The 25,405-nt window shown below is 33.3% G+C and overlaps 3 protein-coding genes across 3 annotated transcripts; 1 reads left to right on the forward strand and 2 right to left on the reverse strand.

Annotated features, from left to right (window-relative positions):
- Nucleotides 1-436: 436 nt before the first annotated feature.
- Nucleotides 437-2,992, forward strand: LOC132925523 (E3 SUMO-protein ligase ZBED1-like). Its single transcript, XM_060989915.1, has 5 exons — nt 437-479; nt 1,408-1,803; nt 1,912-2,327; nt 2,388-2,807; nt 2,885-2,992. The coding sequence occupies exons 1-5, from the start codon at nt 437-439 to the stop codon at nt 2,990-2,992; spliced, it is 1,383 nt and encodes a 460-aa protein (XP_060845898.1).
- A 696-nt stretch (nt 2,993-3,688) lies between these two features.
- Nucleotides 3,689-19,471, reverse strand: LOC132925524 (uncharacterized). The gene is made up of 6 exons (XM_060989916.1): nt 19,408-19,471; nt 19,197-19,319; nt 12,400-12,528; nt 11,744-12,003; nt 11,490-11,652; nt 3,689-3,819 (listed from the first exon to the last, which is right to left on the reverse strand). The coding sequence occupies exons 1-6, from the start codon at nt 19,469-19,471 to the stop codon at nt 3,689-3,691; spliced, it is 870 nt and encodes a 289-aa protein (XP_060845899.1).
- A 992-nt stretch (nt 19,472-20,463) lies between these two features.
- LOC132925525 (uncharacterized) lies at nt 20,464-22,478 on the reverse strand. Its single transcript, XM_060989917.1, has 3 exons — nt 22,390-22,478; nt 21,198-22,301; nt 20,464-21,128 (listed from the first exon to the last, which is right to left on the reverse strand). Exons 2-3 carry the CDS (start codon nt 22,255-22,257, stop codon nt 20,464-20,466), a joined length of 1,725 nt encoding a protein of 574 aa, XP_060845900.1. The 5' UTR covers nt 22,258-22,301; nt 22,390-22,478.
- Between the last annotated feature and the right edge of the window lie 2,927 nt (nt 22,479-25,405).

The following is a 25,405-nucleotide window of genomic DNA, read 5'->3' on the forward strand; positions in this document are numbered from 1 at the left end:
TTCGTTCCTACATTCCATCCGTTAAATATACATCTACCGTGACTGAGACCGAAACAAGACGTAATATTGTACCGAATAGTGAATACTGATAAAAATTACAGATAAGAATCCTTCGTTATCTCGATTGACGATTATCGAATATTGATTAACACCACGAACATAGATAATAAAGAATACAAAAATAAAAACACTAAAACCTCAGATATATTTATTATTTAATAATATATCATATATTATATCTATGACTTAACAGTAATATAGGTAATCATAGATTAAAATATTATGGAACTATAAGTACTTACTACTTTACACATTCAAATTGAAAATTCAACGCCGGCGACGCGTTTACGCGTCATTCAAAATTATATGTGTAATGCCGATTGCCGGCAACGCGTTTACGCGTCATGTCCAATTCTACCGGAGAGCCACTTGTAAAATGCCTCTGACGCGTAAACGCGTCAGAGGCTTAAAAGAAGAAAGTTCTATTTTTTAAATACTGTTTTGTCTAAACTAAATTTATAGTTTTATGTAAAGTACTAATTCAATATCACTCTAGAATAATAATATATTATAGGGAATATTTAATATCATATGAAACATTAGATACAATATTTTATAAATGAAAATAAAGAATAATACTGTGTACAAATAATGGACAAACGATCAACTTGTAGATAGTGTACGATCACATAATAACAAATATAAAACAGATAACATTATAATATAATCTAGTAAAATAATTAAAAAATATCTATTTTCGTGGATTTAATTTAAACATGTGTTCAAACGCGTCACAGGCGTTGAATGTGTTATTAAATATATTCCCCTTAAATATTTGGTCTGTGCTCTTTGGTGACCGTTCCCTGTCGGCAAATTATGCAAAATACACGGTTTATTTATAAAACATATTATTCGTTATTTTTGTTTATTAGTTTATTCAATACACAATAATAATAGGCATTAATTTGGTCATTTTATTTAGTAACACGTTTTACATTTAACATTACTATTACAGTAACTTTTCATTTCACACGTATCACGTTTGTAACATTCTTTGATTATTTTATTATGTTTTTTGTTAATTTTATATATTAACCAGTAAATTAAAGGCTTGGACTTGAATCAAAAGACATTATTTCGGTAATTATAATATTTATATATAGTCAAATAAAACATTTTGAAAGTTTACCTTGTGTGCATAATATTATATTATAATGGATAAGAAAAAAAGTGATGTTTGGAACCATTTTATGATACTCGAAAATGAAAAGGCTAAATGTAGTTATTGTTCTATTGAATATTCATTTAAAGGGGAATCAACAGCTAATTTAAGTCGTCACTTAAAAAGAAAACATATAATACAGTATGAGGCAAAAAAAAAACGATGTGTTGATTTGGTTAGTGCAGAGCAGGACATTGATGAACCGGATTGTACCATTTCAGCCGAATCTACCATATTTCGTCCTTCAACAAGTACATATATTAAAACAAATAAAATTCGAAATTCTATTCCTCAAAATATTCAAACAAAAATTGACTCGTTCGTATCAAAACCAATTTCGCTTACAAAATCAAAACAAATTGATAACCAATTAGCTATTGTAATAGCAAAAGAGTTTCAACCGTATAGCTTGGTCGAGAATAAAGAATTCAAAAAATTTGTTAAATTATTAAATCCGGGATACACATTGCCTTCAAGAAAAACCATTTCTAAATGTATTATTCCTCAATTGGTAGAAAGGATAAAACAAAAAATAAAAGTTAATATTAAAAATGCCGAACATATTGCGTTTACCACGGACGGTTGGACTTCGGTTAACAACGATAGTTTTGTAGCAATAACTATTCATTTCATAGACAAGGAAGAATGTATTTTAAAAACACATTTATTAGGTTGTTATAATTTTATAGAATCTCATACAGCTGTAAACTTGTCCGATTTTATGAACAAATGTTTTATTGAATGGGAAATACAAGAAAAAATTAAAGTAGCAGTTAGTGACAACGCAGCAAATATTGTAGCTGCAATTAATTTAAATACAAAGTGGCGTCATTTACCTTGTTTGGCTCATAGTATAAATTTAATAGCACAAAGTGGCTTAGGAGAAATTTCAGAGGTTCACAAAAAGGTAAAAAGTGTGGTAGAATTTTTTAAGCGGTCTTCCCAAGCGTATACTAAATTAAAAAATACGCAAATTCAAATGGGTTATCCCACATTGAAACTAATTCAAGATGTCGCCACGCGCTGGAATTCTACATATGCAATGTTTCAAAGATGTATTGATTTAAAAGAACCTTTAGTTTCAACAATAGCAGTAATGGGCAATGTTAATAATTTATTGCAATCAGATTTTGAAATTATGAAATATTACTGTGATATTTTTAAGCCGTTTAATGAAGTTATCATTGAACTCAGCAGTGAAAAAGAAATATCCATATCAAAAGTTCTTATTTTAGTTAACATGTTAATATCTCATTTAAAAATAAAAAAACAAGAAAAAGATTTGCCTCAAAATATTTATCATATGGTTGAAAAAATGGAATCCAAAGCAGACAGAAAATTTCAAAACATTAATATGCAACGGATATTAACAGAAGCAACAATTTTAGATCCGAGGTTCAAGAAAAAGGGTTTTAATTCTATTACATCATACCAACAGGCATATCAAAAATTAATTCTTGGCGTAACATCAATAACATCAAATCAAACACTTCAAACTTCAAATGATAATGTTACCATGACTACTGAACCCGAAAACTGCCGACCTGAAAAAACCTTGGAAATATGGAAAGACTTCGATGCTCAAGTAATTAGAATTTAAAACTAAATATTTGATAAAACATGTACCCATTATATTATATTTTTAATTTATTTAAATTACAGGTAACTACTACGACTACTATTACTACGCCAAGAGCTCAAGCTATTTTAGAAATAGATAGGTATATGAACGAACCATTATTATCCAGAAAATTGGATCCGTTAATTTAGTGGAAAGATCATAAAACAATATACCCGAATTTATTTAAATTAATGCTTTTAAGATTATGCGTACCATCATCTTCGGTTCCATGCGAAAGAACTTTTTCGAAGGCTGGATATACTATAACAGACCGACGCAATCGATTGTCAGTTAAAAATACTGAACAATTATTATTTTTAAATAATAATCTTTAAATTTTTTTTAATAACTTTTTAGTTTTTAATAATTTTTTTTTATTGCATACGAGTTGTAATGTGTTTTATGTTATTATATTAGAGTTATTCATTTTTATTTAATAATGTTTGTAACAAAAATTATTATTAGGTAATAATTATTTAGATACATAAAGTACATCAAAAATGTGCGCAATACACGTTATAAAATTGTTCGGACTATAATATTTTATACAGATATAAAGTATACAATTTTTAAATCATAGGTAGGTATTTATAATATTAAAATTAAATTTTACTTAGTTTCCACATCACACCACGTCTTTTAAAGGTTTAAGCATTTCCTACCTACTAAATGTAATGTCACTACAGAAATTATTTTTAACTTAGCTTTTTATACACGGAGTTATAACGAAGTGTTTTTGTATATTATATACGTCTACACAGTTTTAAATTATAATAGCATAATTAATAATTATACATTGATACTATAATAATACGAGTAAGCGCTAGATACTCAGTAATCACTAATCAGTACGGAGACAGACCACTTTTTGGCTGTGTAGTAGTTAATAAGCGATCAGGTGCATGTTTAAACCAACTTTGAATAGCAGGTTTAACATGATTTTCAGTGGCTGATTCATAAAAGACTCTGACGACTTCTGAAATTTAAACAAAATAAAAAAAGATTGATATAAAATATAGGTACCTAAATATCATTTCAATTTACTATAAGTACTATGTTCAACCAAAGAATTTGTTGATCAAACATTGTTGTAATGAGCAACAATCAAAAATATAGGCCATGTCAACCCTCAGGTAGTACTTATGTCTAAGGCTATGTGATACTCAAAGCAAGAGAATCTGTTAAATCATATTTAAGTTGCTGGCTTTAGATCGAACAGACCATATTTTTTGCATAATATATTATATATATATACTTACAAATAGTGTATAAAACAGGGCTTCAAAACGGTTAAAACCGTTTTTGTTATTAACCGGTTTTATCGGAAAATTTATACGAACGAAAACAAAAACGGAACCACAATTAGTTATTTTATAAAACGAAAACGAAATAGTTAACCAGAAAAATTTTTAATTCTTAAACGGAAAAAATTAAATGTTTAATTATGAATAATAACATTTAATTTTACAGATTTTGTTAAGTTGGTCTGACTGTCGTGTTGTTGTTTGTAATAATATGAAAAATTATAGTGGTATGCACGGACCACGATTTATTAATATTTTAGTCTGGCTCACGCCTCAAAGATATATATAACTATATATATATTATAGTTATTGTGTATATCTGTGGTCTGGCTACAACTAATTTCCCACCACACTATTTATAGAAAATACGCTATCACTTTTAATGATAACCAATAACGCAGTCACGAACTAAGACACCGCCTTTTATTATTGAGTTATCGTCAATAATATTATTCGATAATAAATATTTGAATTTTCAATTATATTGTTCGTTATGACTTTACGAGTGTTATACGTTATACTTTATTCTGTGATCACTGATCGGTTAAGTTTAAGTTTGTTTTCGCGTAAACATTTTCAACCTTTCGATTATTTTTTTTCCTTCATAATTTGGGTCGACATAAAAAAAATCCGGTGTACTCATATTTTTCTAAAAATATTGATAAAAATCGTGCTTAATGTGGAAGGATGTGGTGAATCTTTAGTTGGGTTTCATGCTGGAAATATGAAACGTCATATCAAAAGTCAGCATCTTATCGAATATACAAAACTTATTGAATTAAAAAGTAATGTACAAAATGAACGTGTTGTAAAAAAATTAAGAATGTCCTCAGATATCGAAAAATCAAGTCATTTAATACAAACTAATTTGAATAATATGTTAGTAAAAAAAAAAAATATCTATTGAAATGACAAAACAAAATGTAATTGATGCATGTGTAGAATTAGTTACAATTAATGGCCGTCCATTTACATTAATAGAAGATAGTGGTTTTAAAAAACTATTAGAACCAATTTTAGAAGGATTCAATGACACATTTTCAATAAATTCTCAAAACATACGGAATCAGATTTCACCTACAGCACAAAAAGTTCGTCAAGAGATAACAAACATTGTAAAAAATAGACTTTTATCTTTGAAAATGGACTGCGTAACAAGACATGATCGCTCTATTCTAGGAGTTAATATTCAAATTATACATGATGATGCATTGATTTTAAAAACTTTAGCTATGGTTGAGCTCAAAATTAAGCACACTGGAGAAAACCTTAAAAATGAAGTTTTTTCTATTCTGAAGAGGTATAATATCCTCAAGGAACAAATATATACTGTTACAACTGACAATGGAGCAAATATGGTAAAAATGGTGGACCTTATAGGCAATGAACTTGAAGAAGATATTGACGAAGAAAATGGAAGTGAAATTGAAGCAGATTTAGTTGATTTTTCAAATGAAATTATAAACATTGAAAATGAATTAAATATGCATACAGATAACAAGCCAAATTTAACCACTTCTATACGTTGTTCTGCACATACATTGTAACTGTGTGTGCTGTCTTCATTAAAAACTCAAACTATACAAAACCAAATAAGTAGAGCCAGAAGTGCTGTAAAAAAGTTACGTACACCAAATGTTCTTAAATATATAAAACCATTAAAGTTAAGAAAACCATTTATTGATATACCTACCAGATGGAACTCTACATACGATATGTTAAAGAGTTTGATAAATTTAAAAGCTTTTTATTATGACCATACTGATACTATAGAATTAAATATTAGTGCTTATGATTGGGATTGTTTTTCAAAAATTGTAACTTCACTTGAACCAGCTAAAGTTGCTACTATAAAGCTACAAGATCATAAAATTACATTGGGAGACTTCTATGGTATTTGGATGCAGTGTCTTGCTGAAACAAAAAAAATTAATTCTACAATAGCAAATACTTTATGTGTAGCCATGGAAACTCGTGAAACTGTTCTATTGCAAAATGAAGTTTTTTCATCAGGTATGTTTAATTATCATTATTAAATTAATAAAATGATGAGACAATATTAGAAGATATAATGGTTATCCGTGGGAACAACTAAAAATTAGTTTTTTTTTAATTGCTCAGTTACATAATTTGTTTATTATTATTATTATTATTATTATTACTTAACAAGAGTTACTATGTTATTTAATTATTTTTATTATTATTATAATAAAAGAGTTATTATGTTATTTTTATTTTTTATTTTTTATTTTGTAGTATATTATTATATTATATATTATATAATATTGACAATATTATAATTAAAGATTAAATTTTAAAAATGTGTAAATTATTTCATAATCATGATAACAATTTGTTTGAGGTACCTACCATTTTTTTTTTTCAGTTTGGAATCGTGAAACGGGAAGGGAAATATGGCTGCCCATTGCTGCCTTCTCGCTCACATCGTTTATTATGACAAAATAAGTAATTATAATTTAATTGATGTGTAAAATAAAAGAACAAATAAATTGAGGGCCTCTCCCCCCCTAACCACCCTGGTTTTGGCCGTTCGGCCTACAATATAACACTTAACTACAATATTAAACTCTCGCGATTTGGGCACCTTGTCGCCCTCTTTCCAGCTCTTCCTTTCGGCTCATGATTTTCTCTACCATTTCATTCAATGTACATCCTTTTGGCCGCTTCTTGGACATTTCGACGCCGAGTCGAGTCCGCAGGGAGATCCTCTGGTTTCGATCCGCACACCATGTCCGTGACGTCCTCGGGTCTTGGTTGTCTACGGAGGAACTGAGACAGTTGGCTTCTTGCTTCGCTCCAGAAGGGACATAGGAAAATCGTGTGCTCTGCGTCATCGATTTCCGCCGTACAGTGGACGCAGGCTGGACTCAGTGCTCTCTTCCTTGACCAAAGGTATTTCTGGAAACATCCATGGTTAGTCAGTGCCTGGGCCATGTGGAAACTCACCTGGCTCGGCCCCTGATAACACCATCTGGCCAGGTCGGGAATGAGTCGTTTGGTCCATGCGGAAATTGGGTGACCTAAAAGCATGCTTGCCCGTCAAGATCACGCACTCGGACTTCTCCGGAGCAAGGGCGAGCCCATTTGTTGACATCCAATCGGCCACGTCGGAGAGGACTGGATTGACGAGTTGCTCAATGAGCTCGGCGTTGTGGGCGGTCGCAACTATCGCTACATCGTCGGCGAAAGCTATTAATTTAACGTCTTTGTCGACCGGTAGGCGAAGGATGCCGTCGTAGAACATGTTCCACAACGTCGGCCCGAGTACAGACCCCTGTGGGACTTCGCACGTTACTGCAACACTTGGTCCGTCTGTGGAATGGTTTCCACCATACAACAGTTTCCGATCCTCCATATAGGACCTGAGGATGCCTATCAGGTAGCCAGGGACGTAGGCTTTTTGTAGTGCTTCGTCGATTAGTCCCCAGGGTGCCGTGTTAAACGCATTCTTGACGTCAATCGTCACCTCCGCGCAGAGTTGCCTATATTGGACGGCGCCACTGTTCGCGGCGCGTGCCGTCATCAAAAGCTCTTCGATGGCGTCAATGGTCGAGCGGAATCGTCTAAAGCCGAATTGGAGTTTGCTAAGAGCTCCGGCTCTCTCTATGTGAGCTTCGAGACGGCACAGCAGGAGCCGCTCCAGTAATTTGCCACCGCCGTCAAGCAGGCTGATTGGTCGGAAGCTCGAGGGCTGATCCACCGATTTTCCCGCGCCCTTGTGCAGTAGCACTAACTTGGCGCGCTTCCATCTCCGGGGGAACTGTCCGTCAATCAAGCAGGCGTTGTAGGTTTCGAGAAACGTCTTTGGGCTTCGTTTAGCCGCCAACTTGATCACTTCATTGGGGATAAAGTCGGGACCCGGCGCCTTACCCGAGGGTAGCTTCCTAACAGCTTCGTTCAGCACGTCCACTGTAAACAGTAGAGTCGACTCCTCGTAGTAATCGATGATCGTGGTGGGGACTGTAGGGGAACTTGGCCCCAGTCCACTGCAGGTGGTATGGGGAAGAGTCCTCTCACGACGTTTGTCAGCGTGGGTTCTTCGATGACAGGAAGTCGACGGCCAAGCCGTTTTGTGACGAGTCTGTACGGCACCCCCCAGGGGTCGATGTCCACCGAGCCTCACAGTTCCGTCCTGCGCCTTTCTTATGGCGATCCTCAGCACCTTCCTGTCCTGGCCTGGTTGTACGCTTGGAACGAATCTTCGCGGCTGTTGGAGTTTGCCCTGCGACCCGCGCGCTGGTAGCTCCTGCGCGCAGTTATGGCCGCTTTGCGCAAGTCCGCGATTTCTTTGCTCCACCAATGAACTGCCTTCTTTCCTCTGACCGCAGATCTGACTGGCATTGCTGCGTTGCAGGCCTGTGTCAGAATATCTTGGAGGCGATCCGCATGTTCCTCCGTGGAAGCGTGTGGCGGAAGGGTAGGGGGTGTGCCGACGTGGTCCCAGTGATCGTTGATGGCTGCTGGGGATAGTTTCTTCACCGACCATCCGCCTGGCCGGGCCACTTCTGTCGGATGTCTAGCTTGCCCTGGTTTGTGCGCCGTGTAGACGATGTATTTGTGGTCGCTGCTTTAGTACGGACTAAATTCGCACTAGCGGTCGGTTGTCCGAAGATCGAGCGAGGGTCACGTCGATCACAGATGTGGCGTTCACTCGTCTATACGTTGGGACGGAGCCTTCGTTGCACACCGTTAGGTTTAACGCCGAGGCGAAGCCGGACAGCAGTGATCCTCTGGCGTCCTCTGTCGAGGAGCCCCACTCAGCGGAGTGCGAGTTAAAGTCGCCTGCGACGATGATGTCAAACCACGCGACGGGTAGGTGTTTGACCGATGTCTCGAGACCACTGAGAAAGTTGTCGAACTCTTCGATGGTACAGTTCGGTGTACAATAGCAGCTGTATATCAGTATATCACCCACCATAGCCCAGGCGTAGCCTTCGCCAGAGCCGTGATCCGAGACGGTGACCGCTGATCTGTTCGGAACGAAGACTGCGCATTTGCTGTCAGCGCTATCGATCCATAGCGGTGGGTGCCCTAACGGGCGATAATAGTCGCTGACAAGGACGACGTCGACGTTTAACTCCGCGATTGTTTGCAGGAGTAGCTGCTGAGCTGACCAGCAGTGATTAAGGTTCACCTGCAGAACCTTAATCCCCGGTGTTGGGTCTGCCGCTACAGGCATGACTGGGATGATGGTGGCTTGGCCGGTGCTTCGGTGCTCTGGCCTCGGTCCGACCCTCCGGACTTCACATCCTGACGCTGGAGTGTGCAGGATGCTATCAGATGACCCATCGCCTTGCATCTGAAGCAACTCCTGGTCTCTTCAGCTTTGCACTCGCCGGCCGTATGGCCGGGGGCAGAACACTTTGCGCAGCCTTGTTTCTGCACGAGCTCCCTGATGCGGCATGCAGCTCAACCTACCCTGAGCTTTTTGAGACGAGCTAGTTTGAGCCCGGGTGCCAGTGGGACCCTAGTTATGGCCGTTCTAACTCCATTTGTTCCCTCACGAATCCTTACGTTGTTGATTGGAATCAACTTACTCAGCATCGTGTGCCGCAAGCGTCCGCAACAGTTCCTCTTCGTCGATGGAGTCTTCAATGCCAATGAGCAACAGGGCTACGCTCGGGGAGGGACGCCTGATGTTCCTGGAGTCGCCATACTGACGTCTGAGCGCACCAGCGAGGTTGTCAGCGTGCTCTTTGGTGTGGGTTTCGAGAATGAGACCTCCCGACTTGGCTCTCCTGGTGGAAATCTCGAACTCGAAAGGCTCTTTCCGAATTGCTTCTTTAATTTCCTTCACCGCGTCTGCATACGAAAAGTTCGCCGGCTTCTACAGGACCACCGCCTGTGTTTTGGGAGGGCGCCTCCGCTTTCTGCTGTCTGTCGTCGTCGGTGGACGTGTCCGTTCCAGCTTGGATGACGGAGCGTCCGGTTTGGCTTTTCTTGTTGCCTTCTTGCCCTGAACCACCTTGAATTCTCCCTCGTCAACTGCAGGTGCGGTTCTTTTGGCCACAACTTGGGCACACCGTTGCTGTTTATTTTTGTTCCTCCTGGACTTCTTCTGTGTGTCGGGCATTTGGGTAATCGGCGAATTTGACACCCCGTGGATACGTGAGGAAATGGTCTCCCACCAGCAAGGAGTATCCGTACCGACATTTTTTTGCGTCCTCTTACGCTCCGGGTGTGGAACAGCTGGATCGTGGGTTTGAGTTCCTGCGTCCGGCTGTCGTGCCTTGTATGTCTGGGTTCCTACGTATTTTTGTTGTACCTTTTTCGTAGTCGTTTTGGGAGCCGTTTCTCGTGATTGCGATTCGTACAGCACAACGTTTAAGGCTCTGTTCACTCTCTTTTTCTTCACTGATGACCTCCAACAGGCCATGGATGGCTGAGGCAACGACTGGACTGTGTGTCTTGACGGAAGCAACTTCCAGATGAGCAGCCCGTTCGAATACGCTAGCCAACACACCGTCCTGCGCGATCATCCTTCTTCTCAGCGCCTTGATAGCCTCCCGCAGTTTCTCTTCCCCATCAAGCTCCCCCTGCGTGGCTTGCCGCCTAGTAGTTTCAGCACTGGTGCTGGTTGAACAGGTTGTAGCAGTCGTCGCGTGTTTGTTCTCGATCAATTCTCCGTCTGGGCCATAGTTCCGATGCGTGTCCGAGGACACGACTGTCTCAGCAGTAAATTTGCCGGATGAGAGGGCCATGCTGGGCACTCCCGGTAGGAGGGCCTCACGACGAGACTCAGTGCTTATGTTTTCGTTCATCATCATGTTTGGGTTTGTGACTTTGCCGCCACTGACGACGCCAGCCTCGCGTCGTCTGTCCTTGTTCCGTTGGTTGGCCTGATCTTCCGGGACAACAGGGGTCGATCACTCCCCTGATGGTGGATTTCCGGTTTCCGTTCGTGTCCGTTTGCTGATGTTAGCAGGTGGACAAGACCTGCTGGTGCCAACCAGTGAAGGTCAGCGCCGGCGCTGTAGATGGAACCGCTTAGCACCGACCAAGTGAATGGCCTGTGAGCCCCCCCACCACGTCAAGGTGAGTTCCGTCGGGGGTTGAGGTACCTACCTATAAAGTTGTTATATAAAAAAAAATTATATACCTATATTTTTAAAAGAACAAAATTAACCGGTTTTATTAATTTTAAAAACTATAAAATATGAAACCAATGTTAACCGGTTTTTAAAACCGAAAAGAATAGTAGACGAACTAAAACCATTAACCACAAAAAATCATTACGGTTTGAAGCCCTGGTATAAAATATAATTATTTTAATGCAATAAAGTTGGTAATATTGTAGATAGATTAATATAGGTTAACATACCTAGTAACACTTTAAAATAGTTGGTACTGGCAAACCCTGTTTTTTTTCCTTTATTACCAGTAAATGTAATAGATGTTGATATTTTGTTGCTTAAAAGTCTTATTAGAATATGACAGGTAACATCATTGATGCTTGAACCACCATACATTGATAGTTTCTTTTTCTGAAAATTGATTAAATCTTAGTTAATAATATCGAATGAACATATTATTGTGCATGAACACCATAATATGTACATACAAAATAATATTTACCATAAGAGTGTAGTATGCCTTATTGTTTAAAATCTCATTAATATGATTAAATTGTGTTAATTCTTTTAAAGGAAAATGTTCATTGAAGTGTATTTCAAATTCATCAATTTGTATTGATGTAATATTGGGCAGGCAATTATCAACTGAACGATCATTTGTTAGTAATTTATCCAACTTGTTTAAAATGGCGTTTTGATTCATCAAAAGTTTTTGAACTTTTACCTTTACTTCAGCTAAATCTTCGAGAACAGACAAATCATCTGAAAACATGGTTTAAAAAAATATATTCATAAAAATAATATATTATAATAATATAATTATAGAAAATTGAGCACCTTAGTAAAAATAGAACCTAACAAAATTCCACCATTGGAACAATAAATTTAGAACCAACTAAATGTAAAAAAGATAATAATAAAGATAAAACTAAAACCCAATAATCTACAAAAATAAAAATATAGTCAACTATTATATTCTTAGGTTTAAAAAGAAAAGTATACTAATGACAAATGTCCTATGCAGTTAATTTTAATAATAATTCAGTTAATATAAAAAAAAAACCACACATCATTATAAAATCAATACATTCATCACTCCGTTCAGAATCTAAAATATTGTGCTAGTGTTATTATTGTTGTAATATATATTAAACATACGTTTACATTGACTTCTAGTCTCAACCAATTCATGGCTTTTGTTTTTTGATAAAAATGTTTTATTATTGTCTAATATCACATTATCTAATTCAAAATTATCATTTTCTGCATGACTCATTACATCTGAACCTACAAACAAATTTTGGATTAAATACATAATAATAACCAGTGGCGCCGAGTCCTATGTCCAAGTGTTGCGACCGCAACACATGCTTTGGGTGGGTGGTGGTTCCCGTAAATGTTAGACTTAAAGATAATACCTAATTGGTATATCATGTAATATATTTAAGACTCAAGAGTAATAACTATTGAGTACAGCCACACTGGGATAGTGGGATATATTTTATATAGATCACAGAAAGTCACAATAGTGGGTAATGAACACGGTTTAGAATTGTTCGTTTTGTTCATTGCGTCCGCCGTCCAGAATCGTTGCATGTTGGACATTAAATCAAAGAGAATTGTTTTTTCTCTCTAGCATACGTGCACCATAGACAAAACGCTCATTTCTTTTATGTTTTTGAGTAATCTAAAAGTAAAATTACCCATTGTAAAAATTATAGAGAATAATTTTTTTGAGGGATGGTATGTTATATCGATTTGATTTGTCTGAATATTGTCACAAAACAATTTGAAAATCGTTTATATTTACATTTTTTATTTTTATTTCGAAAATCGAATACGAAGTCCAATAATAATAAAATACAAAACCGATATATTACGCCTTCAAAAATATTATCCTCTATAATTTTTGAAATCGGTGATTTTACTCTAAAATTACTTAAAAATAATAAAAACAATTTTACGCTAAAGCATTATATATTTTATGTTACGCTTGGGTCTAAGAGAGAAACAAAATATATTACACTGACATTCTCACAGTGAAATAATTAGAATTAGAATTATGAATATCAGAATACGTGTGTTCTATTTTGGATTTTGGACGATTATTAAGTCAATACTAATAACGTGGACTCGCGCTCCGTGCTCGTGTGCCGTGTGGTGTGTAACCAGTTTTATTATCTTTATAAATAATAAACTATAATACCATATCCCAAAATATCTATTTATACTCAATTATTTTACAAGGAAGTATAAATATATAGGCGTACAACTAATCTTCTTCTTCTTCTTTCTGTGCCTTCACAACTCTGTAAGAGTTTTGGCTGCCACCGTCACTGCTCTCCAATAATCACGATCTTGTATCATTTCCTCCCATTCTGTTACTTCTAACCTCTCTAGATCTTGTTGTACTCCATCCATCCATCGTTTCTTTGGTCTGCCTCTGGGTCTTCTGCCTGTTGGCTTGTATTCAATTGCTGCTCTGACTTCGTTTATTTTCTCTCGTCTCATAGCGTGTCCAAACCATTGTATTCTCTGTCCCTTTATATAACTTGTTATGGGAGGTACTTTGGTGATTTCTCTTAATTCTTTGTTTTTTCTTCTACGCCACCTGTTTTCTTCGGTATCAAAAAACGGTCCACATATTGTTCTTAAAACTCTATTCTCAAAACTTCTGAGTTTTTGTTCAATTTGTACTGTCGTCGGCCATACTTCACACCCATAGGTTAGCGTTGGTCTTACAATACACATATACAGACGTAATTTTGTTCCTTTAGAGAATAGTTTCGATTTAAAAAATTTTATTAGTGAGAAAAAGGTCCTTTCCGCTTTGAGTAAGCGACTAGTTATTTCAATGTTCCAGTCATTGTTACCGGTGATTGTTACACCTAGGTATTTAAAGCTATGTGCTTTCTCGAATACGTAATTGTCTACTTTAAGGTCTTCCTCATCTTTTTCAGGCAACGTTTCCATTACTTTTGTTTTCTCCTCATTTATTTCTAGGCCAATCTTTTTTGCTTCCTGTATGAGTGTTTTGGTATTTCGCACAATCATTTCCTTATTTTCACCTACTAAATTCAGATCGTCTGCAAAGCCTAGTACATCTAGCGTGGTTTTGTCAATATTAATTCCGAGTTTATTACTCTGTACACTGCGTATTACTTTTTCTAATGCTATGTTGAAAAGTATTGGCGATAGTGCGTCACCCTGCTTGAGCCCTGTTATCACTTCAAATTCTTCGGACAGTGTACAATCCACTCTAACTTGATATCTTGTTCCGGTCATACACATTTTTGTCAGTGATATGAGTTTCCTAGGAAAGCCGAACTCATACATTATATTGTACAAGCTGTCACGATGTATGCTATCATAGGCTTTTTTGAAATCCACAAATACTTGCCATATGTTTTGTCTGTACTCATACTTCTTTTCTAGAAGCTGCTCTATAGTTGCGAGCTGGTCTATTGTGGATTTGCCTTTCCGAAAGCCACACTGATAGTTCCCTATACACTCTTCAGCCAGTGGTTCTAGTCGTCTTAATAAGATTTTTGAGAAAACTTTATATACTGTATTTAGTAACGATATCCCCCTATAGTTGTTGCAGTTCATCTTGTCTCCTTTCTTATGTATCGGGATGACTATAGCCTTGTTCCATTCTTCAGGTATTAGTTCCTCATTCCATATTCGACTGCATAATTCATAGATCGTTTTGTGTAGTTCTAGGCCACCATACTTTATAAGTTCAGCTGGTATCCCGTCTGACCCGGGAGCTTTCCAGTTTTTCAGTCGGTTTATGGCGCTTAATGTTTCATCTAATGATATATCCTTAACTTCTTGTTCCGCTCTCTGATCTTCCCATGCTGGTATTGGTGTGACTGGTATCTCTCCATTCAACAACTCTCCGAAATACTCTTGCCACCTCGATGCTTTCATTTACGTGTCCAATAATATTCTATTATGTTTATCTCTTATGGCTTTTAATGTTGGGTTGTACTTTTGGTGTCTTTTTATTGCTGTAAAGAAATTTCGGACTCTGCCTTGTGTGTAGTCCTGCTCTGTGTTATGTATGATCTCGTTCATATACTTCCTTTTTTCCCTCTGTATAATTTGTTTGCATCTCTTTCGTTCTGCCTCAAAAAGTTCTTTGGATTCTGCTGAAAAATTTCTCAGATACTTTTGACGGCGTACAACTAATAATATAATAAATTGCGATAATATTATAATATTACAATGGAGGCTAAGAACTACGAGCTATTAAATTTAATACTTTAATAGTAATCGTATCTTTCGTATCTGAATGTGGTCTGTATCAGTGAATATTCGTGAATATTGTTTATCGTTTGTTGAATTTTCAAAATGAATTCTTGTGCTTGCGGGAAAATTCGTGGTGAATTAAATAAGACCAATTGGTCTCGGCATTTACTGTCATGTGGTAAAAAAAGGAAAATTTCTAATTGTAATTATACTAGTGTCACAAATACTACAATAACATCATTTTTTAAACCACCAGTCAATACTCCATCAACAACACATCCTTTGCCAACAAGAAGAACAGGTATGTTACTTTATTTTTAATACCTACTTATTCACTTTATAGTTGATTAATAATTAGTCTTAAATAGTCAGTACCTACTTAATATATTAGTATAAAGTATTAAGGTCTATGCCAACTAGTTAAAAATATTATACAATTATTTTTTTAAATAAACTGTTAACACTAAAACATGTATAAAAACATTACTACATATAGAAACCTATACAACCACAGAATAATATATATATATTATTCTGTGATACAACTAGTCATCAAATATTACATTTATATTCAAAGGTTTAAGGGAAATCTGGTCTAGTTGTTAATATTTAACCATTAATTTTACTTTTAAATTTGTTAAAATAGCTTTAAAAGTTAATTTTAAATAAAATTATAAGAAAAGTAATATTTTTATAGAACAAACCAGTGACAATACTTTGGCTATCACTGATATTGATCCTGCAAACCTATGTGAAATAAGTGAGTATTATTTGATATATATTTTAATATGGCTAGTAAAATATACATTTTAATATAAATAGTGCTATAAAATGTCTATAAAAATGTATATTTGTCAAATTTGATAAATTTTTTCTGAAGTTTATTATTTAATTATCAAATTGTGGTACTTTTAAAATTTATAAATAAAATTATAAGAAAAATAATATTTTTATAGAACAAACCAGTGACAATACTTTGGCTATCACTGATATTGATCCTGCAAACCTATGTGAAATAAGTGAGTATTATTTGATATTTTTGATAATTAATCAGCTTGAATAGAGAGATACATCATGTTAGTATAGCCAGTATAGGTATATAATAAATGTTATAGGCATAAATATCACACTTTTAATATATTAATAAATTATTTATTATTTTATTAATAAAAGTATTTTGTAAAAAAAATAATAATGTATAATGCCTACATCATTTTTATATCTGTTTATAAATTTTGTGTTAAAAATCCAATCAAACCTAATCTAATTAATGCTTTCATTTATAAAATGACCAATACATAGTTAAACAAATGTTTGTTCTTTTAATTTTTGTAAAATTGAAAATGTTTCTAAATAACAAAATAATTTAAATTCTGATGGTGGCTGCATTTATGTTATTATAGGTAAAACAAAGAGAGTACACGTCATATTAATTAATAGTAAAACAGAAAATTTAAAATAACCTCCAAGGGCCTACTTTCTTATTTTTAACTTGAAATTAATTTCTTAATAAAAAACAAGTTAGTGTTTTATTATATTCAGTATTATTGTTTTTTAATTGTAGAGGATATTATAACTTCTAAACGACTGAATATTTTGGACAACAGTGATACAGATGAAATTAAAGATATTACTTCTGGTAAGATAACTGATAAATTGTAATTTTTATTCATGGTATTTAAGTTAAATGTATGGTTTAATAAAAATCATTTTAGGAATAGTTTAAATTTAAAAACATAATTTTATTATAGATCCTGTAGTTGGAACTACTGAATTGTCATTTCAAAATGAACAAACTGAGACGGACATGCTGTTTTCTAACAATCAACACGAGTTATTAAATACAAGTGAAGATAATGATCCAATACATTATGCCAGAATGAATCGAATTACTCCTGAACAAAAAAACTTTATTTTGAAGTTAGGCCCATGTCAGCCTTTGCCAGAACATGTTTCTGGTAAATCTTTTCCAATAGATAACCATGGACGTCACTTTAGCCATTTATGGTATACAAGATTTTTACCAGATGGAAGTAAAATACAGCGAGACTGGTTGTCATACTCCATCAGTGAAAACAAAATATTTTGTTTGCATTGTATGTTATACAGTGTAAATACACGTAGCATAGCAATTAAGTCTTGGACAAAAATAGGATTTTCAAACTGGATTAATGGAGTTAGTCGTATAAACAAACATGAGTTATCCTCTGAACATATCACAGCAACAATTAAAGTTAAAATAAAAAATCATTGTGTACCATTACTTCCAAGCATTGAATATCAAAGAAAAATACAGATTGCAACAAACAGACAAATTGTATCAGAACTTATTGACGTTGTCCTTTTTTTGGCTCGACATAACTTAGGTTTTCGAGGACATAACGAACAATGGTCAACCCCATTATCAAGAGGGAATTTCAAGGATTTGATTACTTTAATGTCCAAAAATTCTGTTTCCCTTTCAGAACATATTACAAAGTTACAGTCTAAAGGCAGACAAGAATTATCTTTTATTAGTTGGGAAAGGCAGAATCAACTAATAGAATGTATAGCCAAAGATATTAGCACAACTATTCAATATCAAGTGAATAGATAAATTCTATCAGTGATAGAACAAATATAGAAAACTCAGGAAGTATGAACAAGTTATTTCAGTTATTTTGTATACTTGAGTTAAGAAGTGTATTTCCAAGTCTATATACATTGCTACAAATTGCTGTAACATTACCGGTATCTAGCTGCAGTGTCGAGCGATCATTCTCTAAGTTAAAACTTGTTAAAACCAAATTAAGAAGTACAATGACGGAAGACAGATTAGAAAATTTAATGAAAATTACTTGTGAGCAAGACTGTGAACCAAACACTGAAAGAATTACACAATACTTTTCGACAAAAAGTACATTATTATTAAAAGCTTTAACTTAATTATTAAAAATTTTAATAATAATGTACTTTTTGTCGAAAAGTATCTAATGTTCTAATAAGAATTTAATAATTTATATTCTATTATTAAATCTAAAATATATTATTTTTATTGTTAACTACATCTAAAATATATTTTTTTGTGGTCCAAATAAAGTATCTGTTGAATACATTACACTTATATAAATGGCTTAACTCTCCAAAATCTAAAGTAATACCATGCAATCCAAGGTCAACAATTTTAGCTTGTCCAACTAGCTATAATTAGTAAATATATGAAGATGTTATACATGTGGGTCTCATGGGCGTCCTTAGACATTTTTCTAGGGGGGAGTAAAATTAATTTAAAAAATAAATCATAATTTTTTTATACATTTTATTTATAGTACATTCTTATGTTACGTCATTATTACAATTAGGTATTATTGTTTTACATTATTCTTTTTTAATTTTACCAATTACTGTGGGAATAACATTATTCTAGGGGGGGTCTTACACCCCCCCCCCCCCGGTCACCCATGGTAGGTCTATAAAACAAATTTAGGTGGTGGGTGTCTGTATAAAAAATGTATAATTTCGCAACATGATTAGAAATGAACCTCGGCGCCACTGATAATAACAGTTGTACTATACAAATATACTAGTATTCCACATTAGGCGGAATCCACTGTACTAAAACTGTGGGTCAATGTTTACTTGTACAAGCCTTAATACTACTATACATTTTATATCATTACAATTCTAAAAACAATTCTGTCACAATAGCTACAATAAATTACTTTTTATAGTGGAACGCTGATTAGAAATCTGTATGAATTGTGTTGGAAATAGTGAATCAATTTTAGTTAATTCCGTACTTAAGTTGGAAAGTAAGCTGTCATCTAAATTCTCATTGGTTAAATCTAGAACAAAGATACATAAATTATTTAATTATTATATTATTATAAATTATAATACTATTATACAACCATCAATTATAATAAAAATTACTTTTGTCGAGTTCACTTAAATTAGAAATATTACTGGTGTTGAAAATATCTTGGTCGCAAAACATATCTGGTGCTAAAATGAAATGTATATATTGTATAATACTAATTATTTGAAATACATAATAGGTATTATTATATTAGATAAGTAAAATGAAAGTTGTGATTACCGTCAATCAGGGTGACTTGGAACGATTTTGACCTTTTAACTACTGTAATACATTCATTATTGATAATTAGGTTCTGTAAAAAATCATGCAGTGTCGCACACCTCCAAGGAATAGATTAAGTAAAAAAAAAATAAAGTTTTTGAGTAAATTAAGATAAAAAAAAAATAAAAAGTGCTTGTTCCAAGTCACCTGGGGTGTTGGGTGACTTGGAACATACATTTTTTCAAATGCAGATTGCATTTAATGATTTGTGGAAGGTCACTTGGAACTCTACAATTATTTTTAAAAAAAAAAAAGTGTTTAAAACCATATTTTTATTAATTTAAAAACAATTTAACATTTTTTTAAAACTGTTTATTACAAAATAATACTTTTTCTTATAAGTTGCAGTCTTTGCTCACAAAATAAATTTAACAAACATATTAATAAAATTAAACTTTATATACAACAAAAAATAAAACAGTTTAAACTGACTTGTAAAACAATAGATACAACATAAGTATTTCTTTTTTGAACCTTAAAATTTAATATTTATAACAAAAAACAATATAACAATAACCAAAAACCATATTTTTATTAATTTAAAAACAATTTAACATTTTTTTAAAACTGTTTATTACAAAATAATACTTTTTCTTATAAGTTGCAGTCTTTGCTCACAAAATAAATTTAACAAACATATTAATAAAATTAAACTTTATATACAACAAAAAATAAAACAGTTTAAACTGACTTGTAAAACAATAGATACAACATAAGTATTTCTTTTTTGAACCTTACAATTTAATATTTATAACAAAAAACAATTTAACAATAGGTAACCAAAAATTAATGTTATTGATTTTAAAACTTAACAATTTAAATTTTTACAGTAGATAAGGAACTAATTTTTATTCAAACTGATAGTTGCCTCTTCTTTCTTTTATGACCTTTAATTTTTTTATAACTTGGTCTTTTCCAACATATGCTTCATCTATTATGAAAGGAAAAGAAAAACATCCTCTCATACTTTGGCTCTTTCTAAGGAACCGGCACAGTAAATTATCCTCCTCTATTTCAGTAATTTGTCCTACATATTCTTCAAAGTTGCCTCTTACAGTTTCAAATTTTACCTTAACAAAATCATCAATTATTAGGTTATTAATATTTACAGTCTCATCATTTTTTTCAGTCTCATTAATTTCTTCAGTCTCATTAATTTCTTCAGTCTCATAAATTTCTTCAGTCTCATAGTTATTTTCATTATTTTTATTTAGTTCAGTCACATTAGTGTTAATTTCAGTGGTATCTGTGTTTAATTCTTCTTCATTATAACCTTCTGTGTCTCGGACTTCTTCTTCATTAAACATATTAGCTTCGGTTACACTCCGACCTGGCTCTATATTAAATCTTTTTCTTCTGCATTTCTTTGCTGGTCCATCGTTAGAACCAAATCTTGTTTCTTTAAATAAATCGTGAAGTACTTGTGGAATAATAGAAGAGCTTGTGGATGAGTTTGGATCGTCTGGTAATTTATTTAATACCTTTTCTCGGTCTAACGGGTATATGCCAGTAGCTTTAAATCCAGATTTAATATTATCAGATTGAGAAATTTCAAGTTTTTCTAATGTTTTTTTTAGTATACTTGGAAACACATCTTTTGTAAGTGGTCCTTTTCTTTTTAATTTATGCATCTTCAAAACTTTACGCCATGCTATTTTCATAGGCCGAAAACAACACACATCCAATGGTTGAGTCAGGTGTGTGCTGTTTGGGGGCAGAAATATAAATTTAATATCATGTTGCTTACAGAGCTTAACAATATTCACCGAAATGTGACTTGCCAAGTTGTCTCCAATAATAACTTTAGTTCCAACCAAACGACGGCAATGTGGAATAACTAAAGTTTGAAACCATTCTTCAAATATTGGTTGATCAAACCACCCAGAGGGTGATCTGTTGTATCTGCACCCTTCTGGCCCTCCTAATGTCCAAGGTTCCCACATCTGGAGGGATTTGTATACAACATATGGAGGAAGCATAACACCAGATGCATCGATAGCAAACATAACCGATGTAGCAGACTTTGTAGAATCCATAATTGAATCAGCATGTTTATTTTTTTTTCTCACTAAAACTTTTGTTCTACCCGGATCATCTATAAAATTTGTCTCATCGTAGTTAATGATGTTTTGCGGTGGTACATTTTCTAAACTTAATTCAAGGTTATTAAAATATTCATTGATAGTAGTTCTTGAGACAGCAGCTCGTGATCTTTTGATATTCTCGGAAAGTCTAGGTTTCAAAAGACCAGAATGTCTGGATACAAAACGTGTGTACCAATCATCGCCAGGTTTATTGTTTTTAAATATTTTTATTTTTCGGCCGGAACGATCTAAGTATGACTTGATCAATCTCTTAACTTCTTCCCTATCAAAAGGGTAACCCCAATCAGATGCAAATAATATTGTTTCTACAATATTACCTTCTTCAGTGGAAGTTAAAGCTGTTTGGCCACCGTGGGGATTAAGATTTAGTTGGTTTTTTTTCCTACTTAAAGTGCTTATTGGTATTCCATACTTATCAGAAGCCTGTCGGTAAGTCAATCTATAATTTCGGATTTCGTTCAATGCATTATCTAAAGTTTCTTCAGAAAAATTTCGGTAAGTACGACTGCCGGGTGTTCGTTTATAATAGTTCGGCATGTTCCAAGTCACCCAATTATTTTTTACGGAAAATAAAACCAACCCTGAAAAATGTAAATAATATTATTTCCTAATTCTACTTAACAATTAACACTAATAACACATTAGGAATTCACTAAAAAATAACAATACCTTGAATTTTGAAGCTGAAATACCACTTTTGCAGCTCTTAATTAAGGAGTTGAAAATTTGGATTTTTTTTATTAAATTATGGTTGAATCACATGGCTTATTGATAAGAGATAACACATTTTCGATGATAATGAAACGTTTACAAAACGTTCCGAAAAATATTGCTGTGGAGGCAGAATTTTATTTCCCTTATCTAGTATAAAATTAAACGCTGTTATCAAAAAAAAACACAATTGTTCCAAGTCACCTCCCAGTTACAAGTCACCCGGTTTGACGGTATTTACATTTTGTCCTCATGCATTGAGTTGATGTAGCAAGATTGTCAAATGTTGGAGTTTTAGAGTCATTGCATGGATTATACATTTTTGAATTATTATATTTTGAACATGACACTATAATTTAAAATTTAAGTAATTAATTTAATAAAATAAACCAAGTGAGCATAAAATTCATTAAAATGTTTACAATTGGTTTGAGCACGGGCAGAGCAAACTTTCTTTTTTTTTTGCATTTTGAGTTGGAATAGATGTATTTTTGTAATACAAATTTGATTTTTGGGCCATGTAAGTATTTAAAACTTGCAAGTCTAATACTAAAATTTAACATATATATAATTTCTATATTAATTTGAATAAATAAAAAATATTATAAATTAATTAATTTAAAAATATATTACATTCCATATTTTGGTTAGAAGTTTTCATTTTAAATGTACTTGATGATGCTGAAACATTAGAATATAAAATTAGAATGTTAATAGTTGAATAGAATTTAGAAGTTACCTAAACAATTTCCAATTTTTAACTAATGCAAATATAACAAAATATTTTAGTATAGTTATTAGTAATATTATTATTAATTGATAAATACAATATAAATTAATAAAATAAATAAACATACTGATAGGTTTAGGAGGATCTGGATACTTTAATCGCATTGAAGATGAGACTGTTACTGGATGATGTAGTTGTGACTGAGATTGAGTGCTGGAGTCAGAATCATACATTTTTTTGGCCCTTATGCGACGTTGACTTTTGGCATTATTTATATCAGTATCAGTATTTACATCACTATAGTTTTCTGCAATTTGTAATTTTTTTACAGCCTTTTCAAATACATCTGTAAAACCATCCATCACAAAAGGCAAATGTTTATTAACAATTATTATGTACACTATTATTAACATATCTTTAATATGAATTAATTAAAATTGAGACTTTACAATTATTTTCTTTAAGGTGAGCAATATTATTTATTATTATAATGTCACCATTGTGTAAAGTACAGCAGTAAATTTTAGGATCATTAGGAATTAGAGTGAAAGCTTTGCACTTGATACTTGAATACTGTGGATTCTTTGTACTTAAGAGCAAAGGTCCCTCGTAATGTTGTTTTCCATATGTATAATCTATAGTTCAATCACAGTCACAATTCATATTAAGAGAACAAGAATTTATTTCATTTACTCTTCGACTAATTTGCTGCAGGGGTCTGTCATCTTTTCGGATCATTTTTTTAATTTGTTGCATATAGTTTTCAAACCGAAATGTAGAAAAATTATCTAATGAACCATACATTTCTACATCTTTTGTCAAATGAACATGTATATTATGCGAAACATAGTGAACCCCATAGATATCTTTGAAAGTTTCTACAAAATGGCGCAATAAACTATTACTATATTCCAAATATTCAGATATATGACAATATTTATTTGTACACAGCAATCGAATGGCAACATGTAAACATAAAAAATGTTGAAATATATCATTTTTTAAATGGTTTTTCAGTATAACAGCACCATAATATAACAAAAACATCCTTAGCTCAGTTGATTTCCACTGCCTAAACATATTTAATGCACGTGGTTTTCTTTGGAACTCCAATGGTACATAAGGTATGATATATTTTTTTATACCTGAAGAAATCGCCTCATGTTTTTTGAAAGACAGCCTTACTCCTAGACTACCTGTTAGCCATAAAGTTACAAGCTTTTTAGTGACTCCTAGGCAAATTAAATGTTGGTAGTCAAATGGTACACAAGTTACCAGTCCTAAATTTGGTATTTCAAGTAAGGAAGTTTCACCTAAATGATAGTCTTCATCCACATAATTAGCAAATTGCTCATTAGTTCTAAGACTTGCATTACTATCAGGGAAATAAATACGATTTTCAACATATTCCCCTTCAGTCATACATTTTGTGCAGCTAGAATAACCACCATGACACTTTACACAAAGCATAAAGCTTTTTGCTGAGCTATCTACCGAGAAGCCTTTAATTTTGAAACCGTATGTTTTTCCATCAAAAAATATCCCATTTATAGTCATATCAAAAATTTCATGAATAAAATCTGATAAAAAGTCATTAGAGCTTTTGGGTTTTTTGTCCTTTCCATGATACAAACCAACCATAAAAATATGGTTATATTGAAAAATAGAACATAATATTGGCCATACTTGACTATTGGACGAGGATGATATTGGTAAACCATCAATATTTACCATAATTTCTATTTCACTATGGAGAGATGTAAATTTGCTGTGTGTATTCAAAAATTGCATGATACCTTTATATACCCCAAAATGAAAATATTCACCAGGTGAAACTTCTCTTATTTTAGTTTTTCTAGGTGTTTGGAGTAATGTTCTAGCATCAAGTTTACTGTTTCTGACACATGTGGCTTAACTATTTTTAGAAGGTGAGATAATGCGTTCAACCTTATATTATTTTGAACAGCCCACTCAGACAATTCATCTTTTAAACTTTTATTTTGTACTTCTATATTATTATCAGACTTATGATTACTCATGTTACCCATCTGTAATTCTAAATCACAAAGATTAACATGATTATCCCCATTGAAAGAATTATTAACAAGTGATAATTCTTCATTTCCTTCATCGGTTTCATCATTGCTACATTTCATATTATTAATATTTTGGTGTGGGACTTCTCTTTCACCCATTTGCTGTACTTTTGGTTCACTAATTAATTTTACAATTTTAGAACTGTTA

Source organism: Rhopalosiphum padi, chromosome 3, assembly GCF_020882245.1.
Source record: "Rhopalosiphum padi isolate XX-2018 chromosome 3, ASM2088224v1, whole genome shotgun sequence".
Taxonomy (NCBI): Eukaryota; Metazoa; Arthropoda; class Insecta; order Hemiptera; family Aphididae; genus Rhopalosiphum; species Rhopalosiphum padi.

Bases quoted from the DNA above. Each gene is read 5' to 3' on its own strand.
- LOC132925523 (XM_060989915.1), top strand. From the start codon at position 437: ATGCCTCTGACGCGTAAACGCGTCAGAGGCTTAAAAGAAGAAA. The intron at 480-1,407 runs GTTCTATTTTTT...TGGTTAGTGCAG, and splicing joins CAGAGGCTTAAAAGAAGAAA to AGCAGGACATTGATGAACCG. The intron at 1,804-1,911 runs GTTGGACTTCGG...ATAATTTTATAG, and splicing joins TATTGCGTTTACCACGGACG to AATCTCATACAGCTGTAAAC.
- LOC132925524 (XM_060989916.1), bottom strand. From the start codon at position 19,471: ATGTTTTGCGACCAAGATATTTTCAACACCAGTAATATTTCTAATTTA. The intron at 11,653-11,743 runs GTAAATATTATT...ATCAATTTTCAG, and splicing joins AGGCATACTACACTCTTATG to AAAAAGAAACTATCAATGTA. The intron at 3,820-11,489 runs GTATGTTAACCT...TTTAAATTTCAG, and splicing joins CTATTTTAAAGTGTTACTAG to AAGTCGTCAGAGTCTTTTAT.
- LOC132925525 (XM_060989917.1), bottom strand. From the start codon at position 22,257: ATGCCGAACTATTATAAACGAACACCCGGCAGTCGTACTTACCGAAAT. The intron at 21,129-21,197 runs GTATACTAAAAA...CTGGATTTAAAG, and splicing joins TACAAAAGATGTGTTTCCAA to CTACTGGCATATACCCGTTA.